This window comes from Peromyscus californicus, unplaced genomic scaffold, assembly GCF_007827085.1.
Source record: "Peromyscus californicus insignis strain IS unplaced genomic scaffold, ASM782708v3 Scaffold_5__1_contigs__length_169319896, whole genome shotgun sequence".
NCBI lineage: Eukaryota > Metazoa > Chordata > Mammalia > Rodentia > Cricetidae > Peromyscus > Peromyscus californicus.
Genome location: NW_026294573.1, coordinates 36,982,489 through 36,999,423, shown reverse-complemented (window position 1 = coordinate 36,999,423; position 16,935 = coordinate 36,982,489). Strand labels below are relative to the sequence as shown.

Genomic DNA, 16,935 nt, shown 5'->3' with positions numbered 1-16,935 from the left:
GTTAAAAATCCCAAAGACAACACAATCCAGATTCTCTGTGTAATATCCATTTTTACGTGGCTTATTTTTTATATTACCTTTACTGTCTCTTTAAAGACTTTATTTTTTAAAACTATGTATTTGTTTTTATAACTCTATACACCTGATTCCATGTTGTACTATTTGACACTTGTTCCTTACTTTTGGTTGCTACAGTGTTAGTAAACTCATTTGTAACCAAATGTAGATCACACTTTGGACAGACCATCATGCAAGCATGTGGGTCTGAGTCCAATCCCCAACAACCACATAAAATGCCAAGACCAATGAATGCTATGTGTCTGTAATCTTAAGTGCAGGGGAGGCAAGGAGACAGGCAGAGTGCTGGAGCTTGCTGGTCAGCAAACCTCAATATGAGTTCAGTGAGATTGTCTCAAAGAACAGCTTCCTCTAATTCCAGCCTCAAGAAGGCTAACATGCTTTGGCCTATACACAAATGCAAAGTCTTGCCTTGTAGACTGTGGGGCGTTTACTCACCACCCCCACAGTTCCCCAGAGTTTTCTTGAGTGCGAGCAGCAGGAAATATTAGATAGAAGGATTTATTGCAGAGATAAACAGAAAATAAAGGATAGCCTCAAGAGGGCCTGGAACCTTTTCCAAGGGGCCCTGTCTCTGCCCCAGGGTATTTATAGAGACGCCAAGGGGTGGAGCAAATGACCTCCCCCCAGCACAGCCAAGTGCAGACCATCTCAGACACCTGCACTCAGGCCGGTGGTCCTAATCATCCACTATGCGGACATGCTGGGTAAAGCCACGAGGAACCCGAAAATGGGCTCCCACAGGTCCCCCCTTTTTTTTTTTTTTTTTTTTTTTTGGTTTTTCGAGACAGGGTTTCTCTGTGTAGCTTTGCGCCTTTCCTGGTACTCGCTTTGGAGACCAGGCTGGCCTCGAACTCACAGAGATCCACCTGGCTCTGCCTCCCGAGTGCTGGGATTAAAGGCGTGCGCCACCACCGCCCGGCTCCCCCTTTCTTAATATATAAAAAATAACTATTAATGGCTTACAGCAATCTCCATAGCTGTTACACCTCCTAGTATGGGAGTAGAGGATGATAAAGATGGCATTTCTCTTTTGAATTAGGTCCAAGGTGACTACAGCAGTCTTAGCTGCCCCAAGCCCTTTCTAAACCAAAAACTCTAAAGGCAACTACAAACTTAAAGAATTCCTTAGCTTCATCATTACCATTAACAGGTTAACATAAATATTGTTATACATAGCCACAATTCTCTCAATCTTACAACTCAAAGCAAACTCTTAAAAGAACCATTTGAATTAGCATATATGGTGCTACATATAGTTAACAGTTTTCTCCGTCTTACAACTTTAACTCAGTCATTTGAATTTTCTTCCTAACAGAACACAGGAAAAACTTCGATGTATTCACATCAAACTTAAATATTTCCTTAACTCCACAAAACCAAGGTGCATTAATATCAATAGGTTAAACATAAGTTCTGCAAACATAAAATTCAACCTCATAACTCCTCCTTTTCTTTATAATTTTTTAAACAAAATCTCAGACCTAGTTAGAAAAAAACCAAACTTATACAATTCCTACAAACTCATATTGAAAAGCAATATTTTCAATCTAACCATTAACACTTTGAAAACTTTTAGCAAAACATCCAAAAGCAGTTTCTTAATAAAACTCTTTACACTTTAAAAGTAGTCTCTTAATATACCCCATTTGCATTTCTTACTAACAAAACATATTAATCCACTCAATTTTTAAATTAGACTAAAGAATATTAACTCTCCTTTTTCTTATAATTTTTTAAGCAAAATCTCAAAACCTAGTTAGAAAACCCAAACTTTTCAGTTTAAAGAGTTCCATTTGTAACACAAAACCAGTTCCATAAGTAATTCTATTTTTACATAAACAGTTTCACAAAACAATTGCATTTTTAACACAGAACAATTAATGAATCACCAGCATCTATGCATACATAAAACTGCATCTTGAGTCAAGGTAGAAACAATAAATTTCTTCATTTAAACATTTCCATTTTTAACCCAATTCCAGAAATAGTTCCTAGGTCATTACTATAAGTAAACTCAAAATTGTCCCATTGCAATGAAATCTCTACTGTTATTTCATTTCTTAAGTCTTAAAATTCAAATGATAAATTCTGGTACTAGCCTTCCAAATATGAGAAATCCATGACCAAAATCTTTTTGTAATTTTATCTCATTTTAAGTTCAAAAAGTTCGCCGGGCGGTGGTGGCGCACGCCTTTAATCCCAGCACTCGGGAGGCAGAGCCAGGCGGATCTCTGTGAGTTCGAGGCCAGCCTGGTCTCCAAAGCGAGTTCCAGGAAAGGCGCAAAGCTACACAGAGAAACCCTGTCTCGAAAAACCAAAAAAAAAAAAAAGTTCAAAAAGTTCAAACAAGAAAATTCTGGTATCAGGCTTTCACTTCCAAATATGAAGAAACGTTTTTCAACCAAAACTTTTTGCAGCTAACAATTTTTGTTCAAACAATCGTCTCTGAACTTTTATTCTCAAGCCAGAGACCTTTTTAGGTACAGTAGTATTCTAAACAGCACTGTTTTTGATGTTAGCTTAGGTTTTTCTGTGTTGCGTTGATTTTCCACGGATCTCAGCTGCAGATGCCTTGTGCTTGTTCTGGCGTCCGCCATTCTTAGCTTCTTAGCAGCTTCTGGAGCTTTTGAAACCATTCAGACTGCCTACTTTGCAGTCTACTGGGACACTAACCTTCTGTGTCTCGGGTTCTTTCACCATATACATTGGGAATAGATTCACATTTAACATTTACACTTTTTTACAAATTCACATATAACATTAACATCTTATTTATACTCTTTAAGGGAACTATAGAACTACTTTAGCAAATATATTTCTTATTACTTATTATATACTTATTTCTTATTTAAACTTACATTTACAACTAGTGTCTTTACTCCTTACAAGCTTATTACTACCTGTCTTAAGACTACCTTAGATATTTCTTGCAAGCTTATATTCTCAAAGGAACTCTATAGATCTATTTTACAAACTTATATAGGGCCACCATTAGCATATATCTAATTTAGCAAACACCTAAAGATTTCTTTAACACAGATCTAACAAGACAGAATTTTTACAAACTCACATCTTATTTTCATCTTTTTCTACTTCTTACTCTTAATTATTATCACTATCTGTATTAGAAAGATTCTCTTAACTAGACATGAAGTACGTACATTTCTAAAGTTTAGAGTTTATAGTCAGCTTTGCTATAAAACACTGGGATTTAGTGAGTGTTGTTGTTATAGAATTGTGATAGTTGTTGCTAGGGGACTGTAACCTTCCCAGGATGACGCCACACTCCACAGTTGCCAGTTCTCTCAGCCATTCCGGACCGGCAGAGATGCACTGTCAGCGGTAGACAGTTTTTAACTAGAGACTGTCCCTTCACCCAAATTCTTAATAGTCCCCTAAGTGCTTCAATTCAGACAAACATTTCTATTACAGCAGTACTTTTGGTTTGTTCTACTGAAAAACTTACCGTATTTAGCTGCTGTAAAGCTCTTCGCCAAATACTGCACAGCTATTAGGTGATATAAAGTATTTTTCTTTTTCTTTTTCTTTTTTTTTTTTTTTTGGTTTTTTGAGACAGGGTTTCTCTGTGTAGCTTTGTGCCTTTTTCCTGGAACTCACTCTGTAGACCAGGCTGGCCTCGAACTCACAGAGATCTGCCTGGCTCTGCTTCCCGAGTGCTGGGATTAAAGGCGTGCGCCACCACCGCCCGGCCCTAAAGTATTTTTCTAAAGGAGCTAGTAAAGCCAAAAGCGGCACAGCTCTGAACTCTTTATTTCCTCACTGTTTGCATTCACCAGTGACAAAACCTCAGAAATACTAATCGAGCCACTTTCATTCTGGTTCCTTTATAGGAAATGTCATTGGAGCTAACCTTCCTTAGTTCCACGATCCTTACCAGACGCTCCAGTAACCACCGAGCTTCATTCTCTTGTGAAAAAAACACAAACATGTCCTCGACCCCATATTAAAACAGGATCAGGACCTTTCCATAATCCCGAGCAGGGATCTTTCCATTTCACTTAAGCAAAAGTCGCTTGGATGCCACTGTGCCAAAATCTTATTGTGGCAGACTGCTCACGGACATCCATATTCAAAAAGTTCAGAACAAAAAGAGCATGATTTAATGCATTATGTGGCGATTGAGGGTAAATTTCTTCCTTTTTTATTTTTATTGTTTGAAGTTGTACTTTAAGACTGCTATGAGCCCTTTCTATAATACCTTGTTCCTGAGGATTATAAGGAATATCTGTTTTATGTACGATTTCCCATTGGGTACAAAATTGTTGAAATGCCTTACTACTATATCCAGAACCATTATCAGTTTTAATAATTTTTGGTATACCCATATATGAAAAACACTTCAAGCAGTGCATAATTACATGTTTTTTAGCTTCCCCAGATTGTGCACTAGCCATTAAAAATCCCGAATAAGTGTCAATGGTCACATGTACATATCTTAATTTGCCAAATTCTGCAATATGGGTAACATCCATTTGCCATAGATGATTGGGAAGAAGACTTCGAGGGTTTACCCCTAAGTGAGGGACAGGAAAATATTTTGGACATACTCCACATCGTTTAACTATTTGACAAGCTGCTTCTTTGGCAAGATTGAATTACTTTCTCTTAAGCTTTTGCTATTTTGATGAAGAACATGTGACTGTTGAGCCATTTCCACTTGGGATAATAATGCTCAGCCATTGCATTACCCCTCAGCTAAAGGACCAGGAAGATTGGAGTGAGCTCTAATATGGCCCACAAAGCATGGCAGCTTTCTTTTGTGGAATAACGTCTTGAATTTCTTGAAACATTTTGACTTGATTGTTGTTAGTTCCAATATTTTTACCAAAACTGTTAACTATTCAAAGGAGTCAAGGACATAGATGTTCTTTCATGAAACATATCCTTCATTAGCTTACTCTGAGAAAAAGCATTGTCAGGATTTAGTATTTTCATTTCATTAGCTTTAATTCCTGATGTTATTATCAGCTGTGATATTTAGCATTGAATTCTTATAAGGAACTTTCAGGTGAAGCAACTATTTAAGACAGATTTTTTTTGAAGTTTGTTCCCATCTATAAAGCAGTCATTTCTTTTTTGAATGTCTGTTTCTTTATCTCCTTATTAGATTTGCAAAGGAATTACTCACTGCAGGCAGTTTGTTCAAAAGGCAAAGAAGTTTTTTAATTTCAACATAAGTTTCTTCATATCTAAGACAACGTTCAGTGTATAAACTGCTTTCCCTTGTTTTCTTAAGGATTTTAAAGTGGCTTGTTTGATCTTATAGGTAGCTTTTTGTCATCCAACTACCATAAAAACTTTGCACAGCTATTAGGGTAAATAAGGCATTTTACCAATGGAGCCCCAAACCGCAAAGCACCTAGTTCCGTATCCTTTCAATTTTTCATTGGAACTGACACTTAAACTCTTAGATGATTTTCCTCCTTATTCTTTTAAAAGCTGTATTTTAAGTTTACCAGGAACGTATTTTCGAGCTGACAGAAGTGTTTCAGGGCAATGTCGCCATCTTTAGCGGAAAAACTACCTTTCCCAGAATGCATTTCCCTTATATCAGTCCATAATAATATCAGTCCCTTATATCATTTCCCTTATATCAGTCATTTCCCATAGTTCTTTTTGGGTCTGAGAGTCAACTTTACCAAGTCTTTTTACCAGACTTGCTTACAGGAGGTTTGAACAAAGTTTTTTGCTTTTGCAACGGGAGATTTGAACAAGCATTTTACATTTTCAGCTATGGCACGTTGGGAGATTTCTATTCTCTCCCTCAGCTGGCTTTAACAGGTGTCTCTCCTTCATTTGACACTGGCCCCCAAATCAGAGCTGCACCTGCCTCGTTAGTGCGCATTGAAGTGGGCAATTTCTGATAGCAACTTTCCTTGGGGCTTGTGCTTGCCTTAGCCAGTCAGTGAAAAACAAGATCGTGTACAACAGCTTTTCCATAGCTCCTTCAGAAGAGATTTTTCTCCCACTGATTTTATTCTCATTTTGCTTGTTCCTTCCCCCTCAGATGCAGAGCTTCAGGTGTCTGTTTGTGGCTCTGTACCTCTGTTAGCTGTCTTTGGAGGTAGGGGCTTCCCCCCCCCCCCCCCCATCTGCCTCAAATTCTAGCAGCTTTTTCAGGTCATGCATTTTCTGGGGAGGAATATGTCCCTTCTCTTTCTTCAGAGTCTTTCTCCCTGACAGTATCCAGTTTGGTCTCAGTTTATCCCCTCTACCCCAGAAAATTTCCGACACTACAGTGACGGCTTTCCCTGCTACTGAAGGTAGGGGCTTTTTGTCCATTTGTTTTCTGGGTCTGTGTGGTTTGCGTACAGACTGAAAATCTAACAAGGGATGTTTTTGCCATTTCTATCTTTTTTTTTTTTTTTTGGTTTTTTGAGACAGGGTTTCTCTGTGTAGCTTTGCGCCTTTTCCTGGATCTCGCTCTGTAGACCAGGCTGGCCTCGAACTCACAAAGATCCACCTGCCTCTGCCTCCCGAGTGCTGGGATTAAAGGCGTGCGCCACCACCGCCCGGCGTTTTTGCCATTTCTAAACTCCCATTAGGACAGACGTTTTGTTTCATCAGGCCTTCACCAGGCCCAGTCCCCCAGTGGGTTGCATTTGCTTGTCTGGGTGCTTATACCAGAGGCAATCACCCCTCAGGGCTACACTCCCTCATCTCATCGGGAGTCAGTTAAAATAAAGCTTTTCTCAAAGAGGTGCTTTCTCTGACAGAAAAGAAAGCTTACTCCTGGATAGTTCTGTTCTGCCCTGGCTGGGCTCTTTCCCCAGACAGCGTTCTGACTCGGCAGCACAACTGCTTCAGACAGTTCAGCTTTACTGTTTTCCCAGAAAGGTCCTTTCTCTAATAGGAAAGCTTTTCTCAGATTTCTTTTTGCAGCTGTGGACCTATCAACCCGGGACTTATAGGAAAGCAGACAACTGTGCCATTCCCACTGGCTTTAGTTTTGTTTGTTCATTAGCATTCTTCCCCTGGGTCCTGCACCTTCCTGCCTCAGCTCTGTGCTCCAGGAAGTTTGCAACTGCAGGAACCCTAGTACCCCCGAAATGCACTCCAACTCAGAGACACTGGCCAGTCGCCCCTGGGTTTTTGCTCAGAAGCCAGGATACAATGCTAACAGTTTGCATTGCTTCAGAGGATCTTTGCATTAGGACGATTAGGAGCACCCTTTCATTCTGAAAGGCTCACTCAAACAAAACCCTTGATGCCTCAGCTCCGCTGTAACTGAAAAGCTTGGCATTTTTGCTTTTCTCAGGTAAAGTTTCCTGCCCTTTTGGGCTCTCTGTAGCTCTTTACCCACACTGTCCCAAGCGTTTCCCTCAGGGTACTCTGACCCTCTGTCTTTTACCAGCTTGAAGAGACGGAGCTTAGAAGAGGTTTTTAGGAACTTGGCCCTGCCTCCTGCATTGCAGGGAGGATTTTTAAAGCTTGAAAGAGAACTTGGAGAGGTTTTGCTGTCTTAAGAGGTTTGTTGTTTTCCCTTTGAGCTAATCACAGGTGGTCCCCATACTAATATCTTCAGGTGATTCTAATTTGTCCTTATGAGAAAGTTAAAGGCTTTAGTTTTTAAGTTTAAGAGAGCTTTTGAGAAAGATTAAGGCTTTTTAGAGAGATTTTTTCCCCCAAGTTTTCCAAGAAAAGCTTTATGGTTTGAGAAAGATTTTTTTTTTCCCCAGGAGAAAGAAAGACGAACTTTTCCCAAAACTTGCCAACTTTAAACTTTGACTTCTTACGCCTCCATTTTTGCCTCAGGGAGAAATTACTTTCTCCTGCCACTTGGACTTAGCATTTCAACTGTCCCCAGTTCAAAAGCTTCCATAGGAAACTTTTTTTCCCCATAAGCTCAAAGAACAGCTTTTTTTTACTACCCGTAAAGCCCAAAGATAGATTTTTTCCCCCCAGTTTGCATTCATAGCCCCCAAAGTTAGAAAACTGAAGAGTTTTTCTGTCTAGTTGCCTTACTTATTTTTTCCTACACGATCTTACACTTCTAAGGTTTTCCTACACTATATTACTACCCTATACCTTATACTTATTTTTCAGATAGAAATTGAGAGAGGGATAGAAGATAGAAAATTTTCACAGAAGAGAATTTCGCTGCAGCACCGGACATCCTTCCAGTTCGCTTTCCTTTTCTCTCAAGGATAAAACCCCTGCCTCTCAATAATATATATATATATAAAATATATATTTTCCATAATACTGGCATGCCTTTCCACTGGCAGGGCTGACTCACACTTTCACCAAAAACTCTAATAAAACTATTATTTTCCTTTATCTTTAGTCCCTATTACTTTGTCTTTAGTCCCTGTTCATTTGTGTTTAGTCCCCCCCTTTTTTCTTTAGTCCTTTTTTTTTCTTTTTTCTTTAGTCCCTGTTCATGGCGCCATTCTGTGGGGCGTTTGCCCACCACCCCCACAGTTCCCCAGAGTTTTCTTGAGTGCGAGCAGCAGGAAATATTAGATAGAAGGATTTATTGCGGAGATAAACAGATAGAAAATAAAGGATAGCCTCAAGAGGGCCTGGAACCTTTTCCAACGACCGACTGTCTCTGCTCCAGGGTATTTATAGAGACACCAAGGGGTGGAGCAAAAGACCTCCTCCCCCAGCACAGCCAAGTGCAGACCATCTCAGACACCTGCACTCAGGCCCGTGGTCCTAACCATCCTCTATGCGGACCTGCTGGGTAAACGAAAATGGGCTCCCACAAAAGACTAGGTCGGCTTTAATCTTGCACTCATCTCAGTTCTGGGATTGAAGAATTTATAGGCTTGGCCATTTCTTTTCTTCCTTTTAAATCACGTTTATGGGGGAAGGGGTGCATCTGTGTATATGGGGTCAAGAGGACAGCTTCCATGAGTCTGTTCTCTCCTTCCACCATGTGGATGGCAGGCTTGGTGGCAAGCATCTTTACCTAATAAACCTGTTGCTGGCCTATTATTTTGCATTTATCCTAAGAAGCAAAAATTCTGTTTCCATGCAACCCTCCCAGCATTATAAACACTACAAGTAATCTTACTGGAACTATCATTTGCAACCCAGCAAATATTAACTGTAGTGCCATGGCTAACAGTGTAGTAGGGCTTGGGTTTGCTCTTCCATACACAATGGAAAAATAAAACGCTCACTTCTGTATGCATGTATATACTTTCAGTTGATTGTGAGGCAGCTTTTTTTCTTTTTCTTTTAAAGACAGGACCTCATTCCTCACACAGGTAAACCTCATCCTTTTGCACTTTACTGACTAAACCACCTCCTCAGACCCTGGCAGTGACACTGGAACAATCAGGATTGGGAAGCGGCCATCTCTGGAGAGAACAGGCAAACAAAGGTTTTGGATAGGATTCTATTCTACTTGTTTCATTCTAGCTGTGATTAGAGAATATTCTTGACCCTCACTGTTAAGTCAGCAAGAAATTTCTTCTGGATTCTTGATAACAGCAGACAAAACAGTCTTGTACCATCATGGCCTTCCAACATTCCATAATCAAACTAGATCTATTTGAGCAGAAGTGTAAGATTCCTTAAGCCTTTAGTAATAACATACTACTTACTGTATGTCAGACAGTTTCAAAGTACTTTATTCAAATAATGACTTGGCATAGCCCTATGTGGTAGGTACCACTTAAAGGGTGTATGCCCCTAGGATCCTCTAAATCAGTGGTTCGCAGCCTGTGGGTCAAGGACCCCTTTGGGAGTTGAAGGGCCCTTTCACAGGGGTCGCCTAAGACCATCTGAAAACATATTTACATTATGATTTATAGCTATCAAAATTATAGTTATTTCAATAACAATGAAAATAATTTTATGGATGGGGGTTACCACAACAAAACTAACCGTATTAAAGGGTTGCATTAGGAAGATTGAGAACCACAACTCTAAATAGTATCTTAGAGTACTACACAAAAATAGTAACAGGTATGAGTCCAATATTTGAAGGCAGCTGCTGATTTTGAGTCTGCCTTGGCATGTGATTTGTCTTGACCAGTAAAGTGAATCTTGACTCTCTTTGAAGAGCTATTATAATACTCAAATAAAATGTGCTTTTTTTACTGGGTGGTGGCAGCATATGTCTTTAATCCCAGCATTTGGGAAGCAGAGACAGGCAGACCTCTGTGAGTTGGAGGCCAGGCTGGTCTACAGAGTGAATTCCAGGACAGGCACCAAAACTACACAGAGAAACCCTGTCTTGAAAAAACCAAAACCAAAAAACAAAACAAAACAAAAAAACAAAAGTGCTTTTTCAAAACCCCAAATTTTACCCAAAATAAATCTAACATAAGTGATATCTCACTGGGGAAAAGGTCAAGGGCCCGGGGATACAGGTGGTGAGACACTGGGGCTAAGCCAGCTTCTTGCTCTGCTGGAATTCTGGGGCTTGGTAAGCATGGAACTGGGATGCTCAGGTGTAGTGCTAGGGTGTTCTGAGGGCTGGGCTAAGCCTAATAGGGCCAAGCGTTGGGCAGGTGGGGTAGAAAAGTAGATCTTCTGTTCTTCTGAGTAACGTTCTTCAGGAGTCACAGCATCCCGGTAAGTCCAGTCACGCCAATGGAAATTGAAGCCTTCGAGCAGAGTGATGCGGCCAGCTCTTGTAGGCACACAGTCAGGGGCCTTTCTGGGTGGCAAATTTGGTACTTCAATCCCTGGCAGCAATATTACTCCTCGGATAGCAAACCAGCCCCCAAATCGGGGGTGTATGCACACACCTGCTATGTGCTGGGGAGAGGGCAAAGAAAAGTAGTTTTCAGGGTTTTACAGAGGTCATTTTGACACTAGGTCCAACTCCCATTATTGCAAGCTTTTTTTCTTCAATTTATTTTTATGTGTGTGAGTGTTTTTGCCTTCATGCCAGCAGCTCTATTTTTGTTCACATATTCCCCACTCAATGCACACAGATTTCATGCAGAAGCCTCTTTCCCTGTGTGCATGCGTGCATGTGTGTGTGTTTTCGAAATAGGGTTTCTCTTTGTAGCCCTGGCTGTCCTGGAACTCACTCTGCAGACCAGGCTGGCCTTGAACTCACAGAGAGCCTCCCTAAAGGTGTGTGCCACCACTGCCTGGCTCTTTCCCTCATTTTAAAGAAATCTATTGTGTATATGTGAATGTGTCTATTGGGGATCAGAAGGCAATTTCATAGATTTGGTTCTCTCTCACCTTTACATGGGTTCCAGAGATCAAACTCAGGTTAGTATGTGTGGCACACAGTGCCTTTACCTCCATCTCACTGTCCCTGTCCTCTTCTTGACCACCTATTCATAGAATTATGACCTCAGCAGCTTCCCAGTTTCAGTATTAGTCTCCTGATCACTACTTTGCCTTTGGATTTTCCTGAGATAACCATGTAACACAAGAACAAGAACACAAGAACAGGGCAGGCAAGCTGGGTAGTGGTGGCATACAACCCAGCACTCGGGAGGCAGAGGCAAGATGGGTCTCTGTAAGTTCGAGGCCAGCTTAGTCTACACAGTGAGTTTTAAGACAGCCAGAGATAGCCGGGCGGTGGTGGCGCACGCCTTTAATCCCAGCACTCGGGAGGCAGAGCCAGGTGGATCTCTATGAGTTCGAGGCCAGCCTGGTCTCCAAAGCGAGTTCCAGGAAAGGCGCAAAGCTACACAGAGAAACCCTGTCTCGAAAAACCAAAAAAAAAAAAAAAAAAAAGACAGCCAGAGATGTAGAGAGACCTTGTCTCAAAACAAAAAACAGACCAGGAAGTTGGTGAGATGACTTAGTGAGTGAAGGTATATGCAGCCAAGCCTAATAACCTTAGTCCATCCCCAAGGACCCACATGGTGGAAGGAGAGAACTGACTCCTGCAGTTATCCTCTAACCTCTATCAATGCGTGCACACACAGTAAATATTTTTAAAACACTAAAAGGGACCAGATTTTTTGAACTGTTACGTCCTCAGGTAAACTAGAAAGCAGGTAAAGGAGCCAGAAAACAGGTGAACTATTTGTCAGGACCATAGTTGTTCTGGGTTATGTATCAACTTCATCAAAGGAAGGTGAAGGACCGTGGGACCTCATAAATACTTGGAGGGACCTTTACTATTTTTCTCTCTCAGTCCCTACTCATTCATTCACATGTATTCTCTAACCTGGGTCCCCCATGGGTCAGCATCCACATCTTGTCGTTGGTAGTAGTAAGCAGCACCTGCCACATGGGCTGCGGTCTGGGCTAGAATCTTAGGGCGCCGGTTGGGGTGGACTTCATAGTCAGCAATGACTTCCATTTGCAGTTCTGGAAACTTCTGGAACAAAATAAGGGGCTCCTGTTAGCATGATGGGAGTCATGACTATTCTGCAAAGGCCTTAGTTGTGTATTAACATGGTCCTGTTCTCATAAGCTCATGGCTTGGTTTTTTGAGACAGGGTCAGAATGGCCTTGAACTTGCTATATATAGCCAAAGGTAATCCTCCTGCCTCTACCTCCCTACTGCTGGGATTCTCCATTAAAGGCCCTGTTTGAAGGGAAAACACAACTTTAACCTAAGACGCTACTAAGGGAAGGAAGTTGAAGTTCCTCTGCCCTCTCAGAAGGGCATGCGCTCGAAGGTAAATACAAAAGACTTCGCTCAGAAGCCTCCATTATCAGGAGTTATTGAGCCTTGAGTACAAATATGTACAAATTTATGTGCATTTAAATGAGTACAGGCTGGGAAATACTGTTCTGCCTTCAAAAGGCTCCAAAGAGCATAGAGCTTGTAAGCACAGGGCAAAGAACAGTGAACAATGCCTAAAAGATGTATTTACTTGTATTCCAGTACGTATTCAGATTAGCCTGAGGTTCATACAGTTGTCCATCAGTGTAGTCACTCTATGAAACTGACTTCAGGTGGGGGGTCTCTGCTAAAGGAAAGGGTAAAACCTGGGTGTGAGAAAGCAGAGTAGGGGGGCTGAGGATTTAGTTCAGTGGTAGAGCGCTTGCCTAGCAAGCGCAAGGCCCTGGGTTTGGTCCTCAGCTCCGGGGGAAAAAAAAAAAGAGAAAGCAGAATAGGAAGAAATTACAGATGGCATAGCTCCTAGCCCCATATCTAGATCCTGCACTGCGCTTGATCAACAGGGAAGCAGATGTAGGCGTGAGAGTTGAAGGGAAGTTGAGCCTTACCTCCCTAACACGCCTCAGGTGGTGGGACACACACTGATCCACTGGGTCTCTTGGTGGTTGGAGGTGGTAGCTCTTCAAGAAGGGTTTGAGGGCTTTGTCAAACATAGCAGGTGTGCTTAGTACCAGGAAGGCCAGGGTAGGTCCTGGGAAGGGCAAGTGGAAGGCTGGAGACAGGAGTTCATTGTACCATGCCACCTGGAACACAGAAAGCTCAGATCTGGTTGGCAAGCAGCTTGGGCCTTAATCAGGCCCATACCTTGGCTTTGCATTCAAGGCTTCGTACATTCTGCACTCATCTCCATTTCATTCATTCAAAGAATTTTCACTGATGCTATGTAATGTATGTATATTAACCTTGTATGGGCAATCTGTCTGCAATTGACAAGGAGTTAGGTTAGGAAAGAGTTTATAAACAAACTAGAATAGAAAGTGAAAGTGACAATTGGCCAGGTGGTGGTGGTGCACACCTTTAATCCCAGCTCTTGGGAGGCAGAGGCAGGCGGATCTCTGTGAGTTCGAGCCAGCCTGGTCTACAAATCGAGTTCCAGGACAGCTGGGTATGTTACACAGAGAAACCCTGTCTCAAAAAAAAAAAAAAAAAAAAAAAAAAAAAAAAAAAAAAAAAAATTAAAATTTTTTAAAAAAAGAAAGTGATAATTATGACCAGTTCTATGGCAGGACAAGATAAGCATCCTCTGACATTAGAAAAAAACTGAAATCCAGCCGGGCGGTGGTGGCGCACGCCTTTAATCCCAGCACTCGGGAGGCAGAGCCAGGCGGATCTCTGTGAGTTCGAGGCCAGCCTGGGCTACCAAGTGAGTTCCAGGAAAAGGCGCAAAGCTACACAGAGAAACCCTGTCTCGAAAAACCAAAAAAAAAAAAAAAAAACAAAAAACAAAAAAACCCTGAAATCCAGTCTTGGGGGCTGGTAAGGAAACTGAAGGTTGATGTGGGGGATAGAGAATCTGCTGTTTATTTATTTATTTGAGACAGGGTCTCACTATGTAGCCTTGCCAGTAGAAATGCACTCAGCCCACTGGGCTGTGGTGGCATACACCTTTAATCCCACCACTGGGGACCGGGTGCGGTGGTGCAGATGCAGGTGGATCTCTGAGTTTCAGGCCAGCCTGGTCTACAGAGTGAGTTCTAGGACAGCCAAGGGCTACACAGAGAGACCCTGTCTCAAAAAAAACAAAAAGAAAGAAAAAGAAAAAAAAATGTACTAAGTGCATTTGAGAAGAGCAGACTATCTAGTGTGGTGGAAGTGAAAAGGAGAAAAGGCTTGAGAGATTAGTAGGAGTGAGGTTGTGCCTGACCTTAAATACCAACTTAAAAACTATGACTCCCAATTTGATGACAGTGAGGAGTCATTTAACTTAAAATAGTAAAGTGCTGGGCGGTGGTGGCGCACTCCTTTAATCCCAGCACTTGGGAGCCAGAGGCAGACGGATCTCTGAGTTTGAGGCCAGCCTGGTCTAGAGCCAGAACAGGCTCCAAAGCTACACAGAAACCCTGTGTTGAAAACAAACAAAAAAAGAGTAAAATGACCTGATAGTTTAGAAAGATTTGGTTGCAGTGTAGAGAATGGATTGGATCCAAGATGGCAGCCAGATTATAGTAATCCTAACGAGAGAAGTGTTTTGGGATACAGGATAGGTTGTTGGGTTAAAAAACCACGAGCTTCGAAGATTCAGGGGATATTCATGGTGGCTGTTCGATGTAGGACTGAGAAGGTGAGTAGCAGGGCCTTATGATGACAGGCAGAGCTACAGCTAACTCCGTTCAGTACACTAGTTCCCATTTCTCTCTCTCTCTCTCTCTCTCTCTCTCTCTCTCTCTCTCTCTCACACACACACACACACACACACACACACACACACACACACACACACTTTTCAGACAGGGTCTCACTATACAGTCCTGGCTGGCTTGGAGCTCCATATGTAGAACAGGAAGGTATCAAAGCCTCTGCCTCCAGAGTGCTGGGGTCAAAGTCTTCTGCCACCATACCTGGACCTCAAATAGGCATTCCTGTTTTTTCCCTATCTGCCATCCATCATTGCCTCCTTTCAATAACCCTCCCTCCTTTCAATCCAACTTTTATTTTAAATAATTTAAATAATTCATTTTTTATTTGCATTAGTGCTTTGCCTGCATGTTTATCTTTGTGAAGGTGTCAGAACTTGGAGTTACAGACAGTTGTTAGCTGCCATTTGGGAGCTAGGAATTGAATCCTGGTCCTCTGGAAGAGCAGTCAGTGCTCTTAACAGCTGAGCCATCTCTCCAGCGCCTAAATCCATCTTTTCATGCTTGTTTTTGAACTGGGGCTTGAGATTAAACCCAGAGCCTTGCAAAGGCTAAGCCAGCACTCTATCACTGAGTTACAGCTTCAGCTCAGTTTCATTCTTTTTCCTCAATTTGGGAATTGAACCTAAGACCTCAAGGATGGTGGTCTGTCACTGAGCTACATCCTCCAGAGGTTCAATTTCAAGTTTTTTCCTCCTGCAAATGCGTTCAAGCTAGATTGACTCCTCTATAGTATCTTATTCTAAGTCTTGCTGTGGACAGCTCAATGGAATGAGTGAGTCTCTTAGGATAGATAGGTCAAAGGACTCAGGATGATTTTAATTTAGATTTGTTCTAAAAAAGCGTATCTTGTTCACTCAGTACTGTGGGATAGGGCGGGGCCGGGTGGGGTGTAGAGGGACGGAGGTTACAGAGAGTTCTGTACCAGGCGAGCGTGAGGAATTTCTATGCTCAGTCCTGTATTGATGGCTAGCAACATAATGAATTAGCCTTCTGTTGGCTGACGGAACAAACTAGCCAATTGTGTCTTGTTCAACATCAGGAATACTCTTCTCTCTTCAACTGACCTAATACAAAGCCATGCCAACATTCCAAACTTTGACCTCTCCTAATTCCTTTGGAAGCTTCTGGTGATTCCGGCCCCACAGGGGGACATTTTTTTTTTTTTTTTCTGTAAATTACGGAGATGAGAGGTCAGGTATCGTGGGTTGAATCCAATTCATTTGTTTGACATCATAAATAGGTAATAGGGAAAACGTGTCTGTTTCTCTACCTTTTTCAAGCCCCTTTTCACATCACGACCCGGAGACTGGGTTATTAGATGGCCGCGGTAGGAGCTTGGGTTGGATAAGAAGGGCTCACCGGGCCTCACACTTTTGGCGCCAAGGCCAATCATACAGCTGGCCCTAGAACCACAGGGAAGACAAACCAACCTGGAAAGGGTAAACCTCGAAGCCAAAAGGACACAAAGTGTCCTCAATCTTCTGCTTCAGGTCTGCGACACGAGGCTCCATAGCGCACGTTGAACGCTGAGCTTGCTGGGAAATGGAGTCTTATAGATAACTTGGGCTTTTAGGCGTTAAGACGAGCCGGACTACATTTCCCAGGAGGTAAAGGACAAGTTAACAGCTTCAATTGACTCTGCGCGATGCATCTTGGTACAAGTAGTTCGTTTGGTCCTTGGGGCCCAAACATAACAGAGTCTGTACGACTCCGTGTCCCGACAAGCTTCACGGGGAGGTGTATGTATGAACGTACGGGGGCGCTTCCAGGGAGACGTATTTCCGCCCTCTATTGCCTGTTGTCTCCGCCAGAAGCGGACTCAGTTTCCCGAGTGGCGCTGCGGCACCCGCTCTTAAATCTCACTCTCCGCCTACTAGAGTTTGAACTCGCGGGCGGTAGTAGTGGCTGATACAG

The 16,935-nt window shown here is 42.2% G+C and overlaps 1 protein-coding gene across 3 annotated transcripts; it reads right to left on the bottom strand.

Moving 5' to 3' along the window:
* Positions 1–6,183: 6,183 nt before the first annotated feature.
* Positions 6,184–16,656, bottom strand: Mmachc (metabolism of cobalamin associated C). 3 transcript variants are annotated; one of them, XM_052715346.1, is made up of 4 exons: positions 16,452–16,656; positions 13,213–13,407; positions 12,203–12,355; positions 6,184–10,821 (listed from the first exon to the last, which is right to left on the bottom strand). In XM_052715346.1, exons 1-4 carry the CDS (start codon positions 16,530–16,532, stop codon positions 10,411–10,413), a joined length of 840 nt encoding a protein of 279 aa, XP_052571306.1. In that variant the 5' UTR covers positions 16,533–16,656; the 3' UTR covers positions 6,184–10,410. The 3 variants fall into 3 exon arrangements, with proteins under 3 accessions (XP_052571306.1, XP_052571307.1, XP_052571308.1); XM_052715347.1 differs by having other exon boundaries at positions 12,203–12,352; XM_052715348.1 differs by having other exon boundaries at positions 13,213–13,355; positions 16,452–16,561.
* Positions 16,657–16,935: the final 279 nt, after the last annotated feature.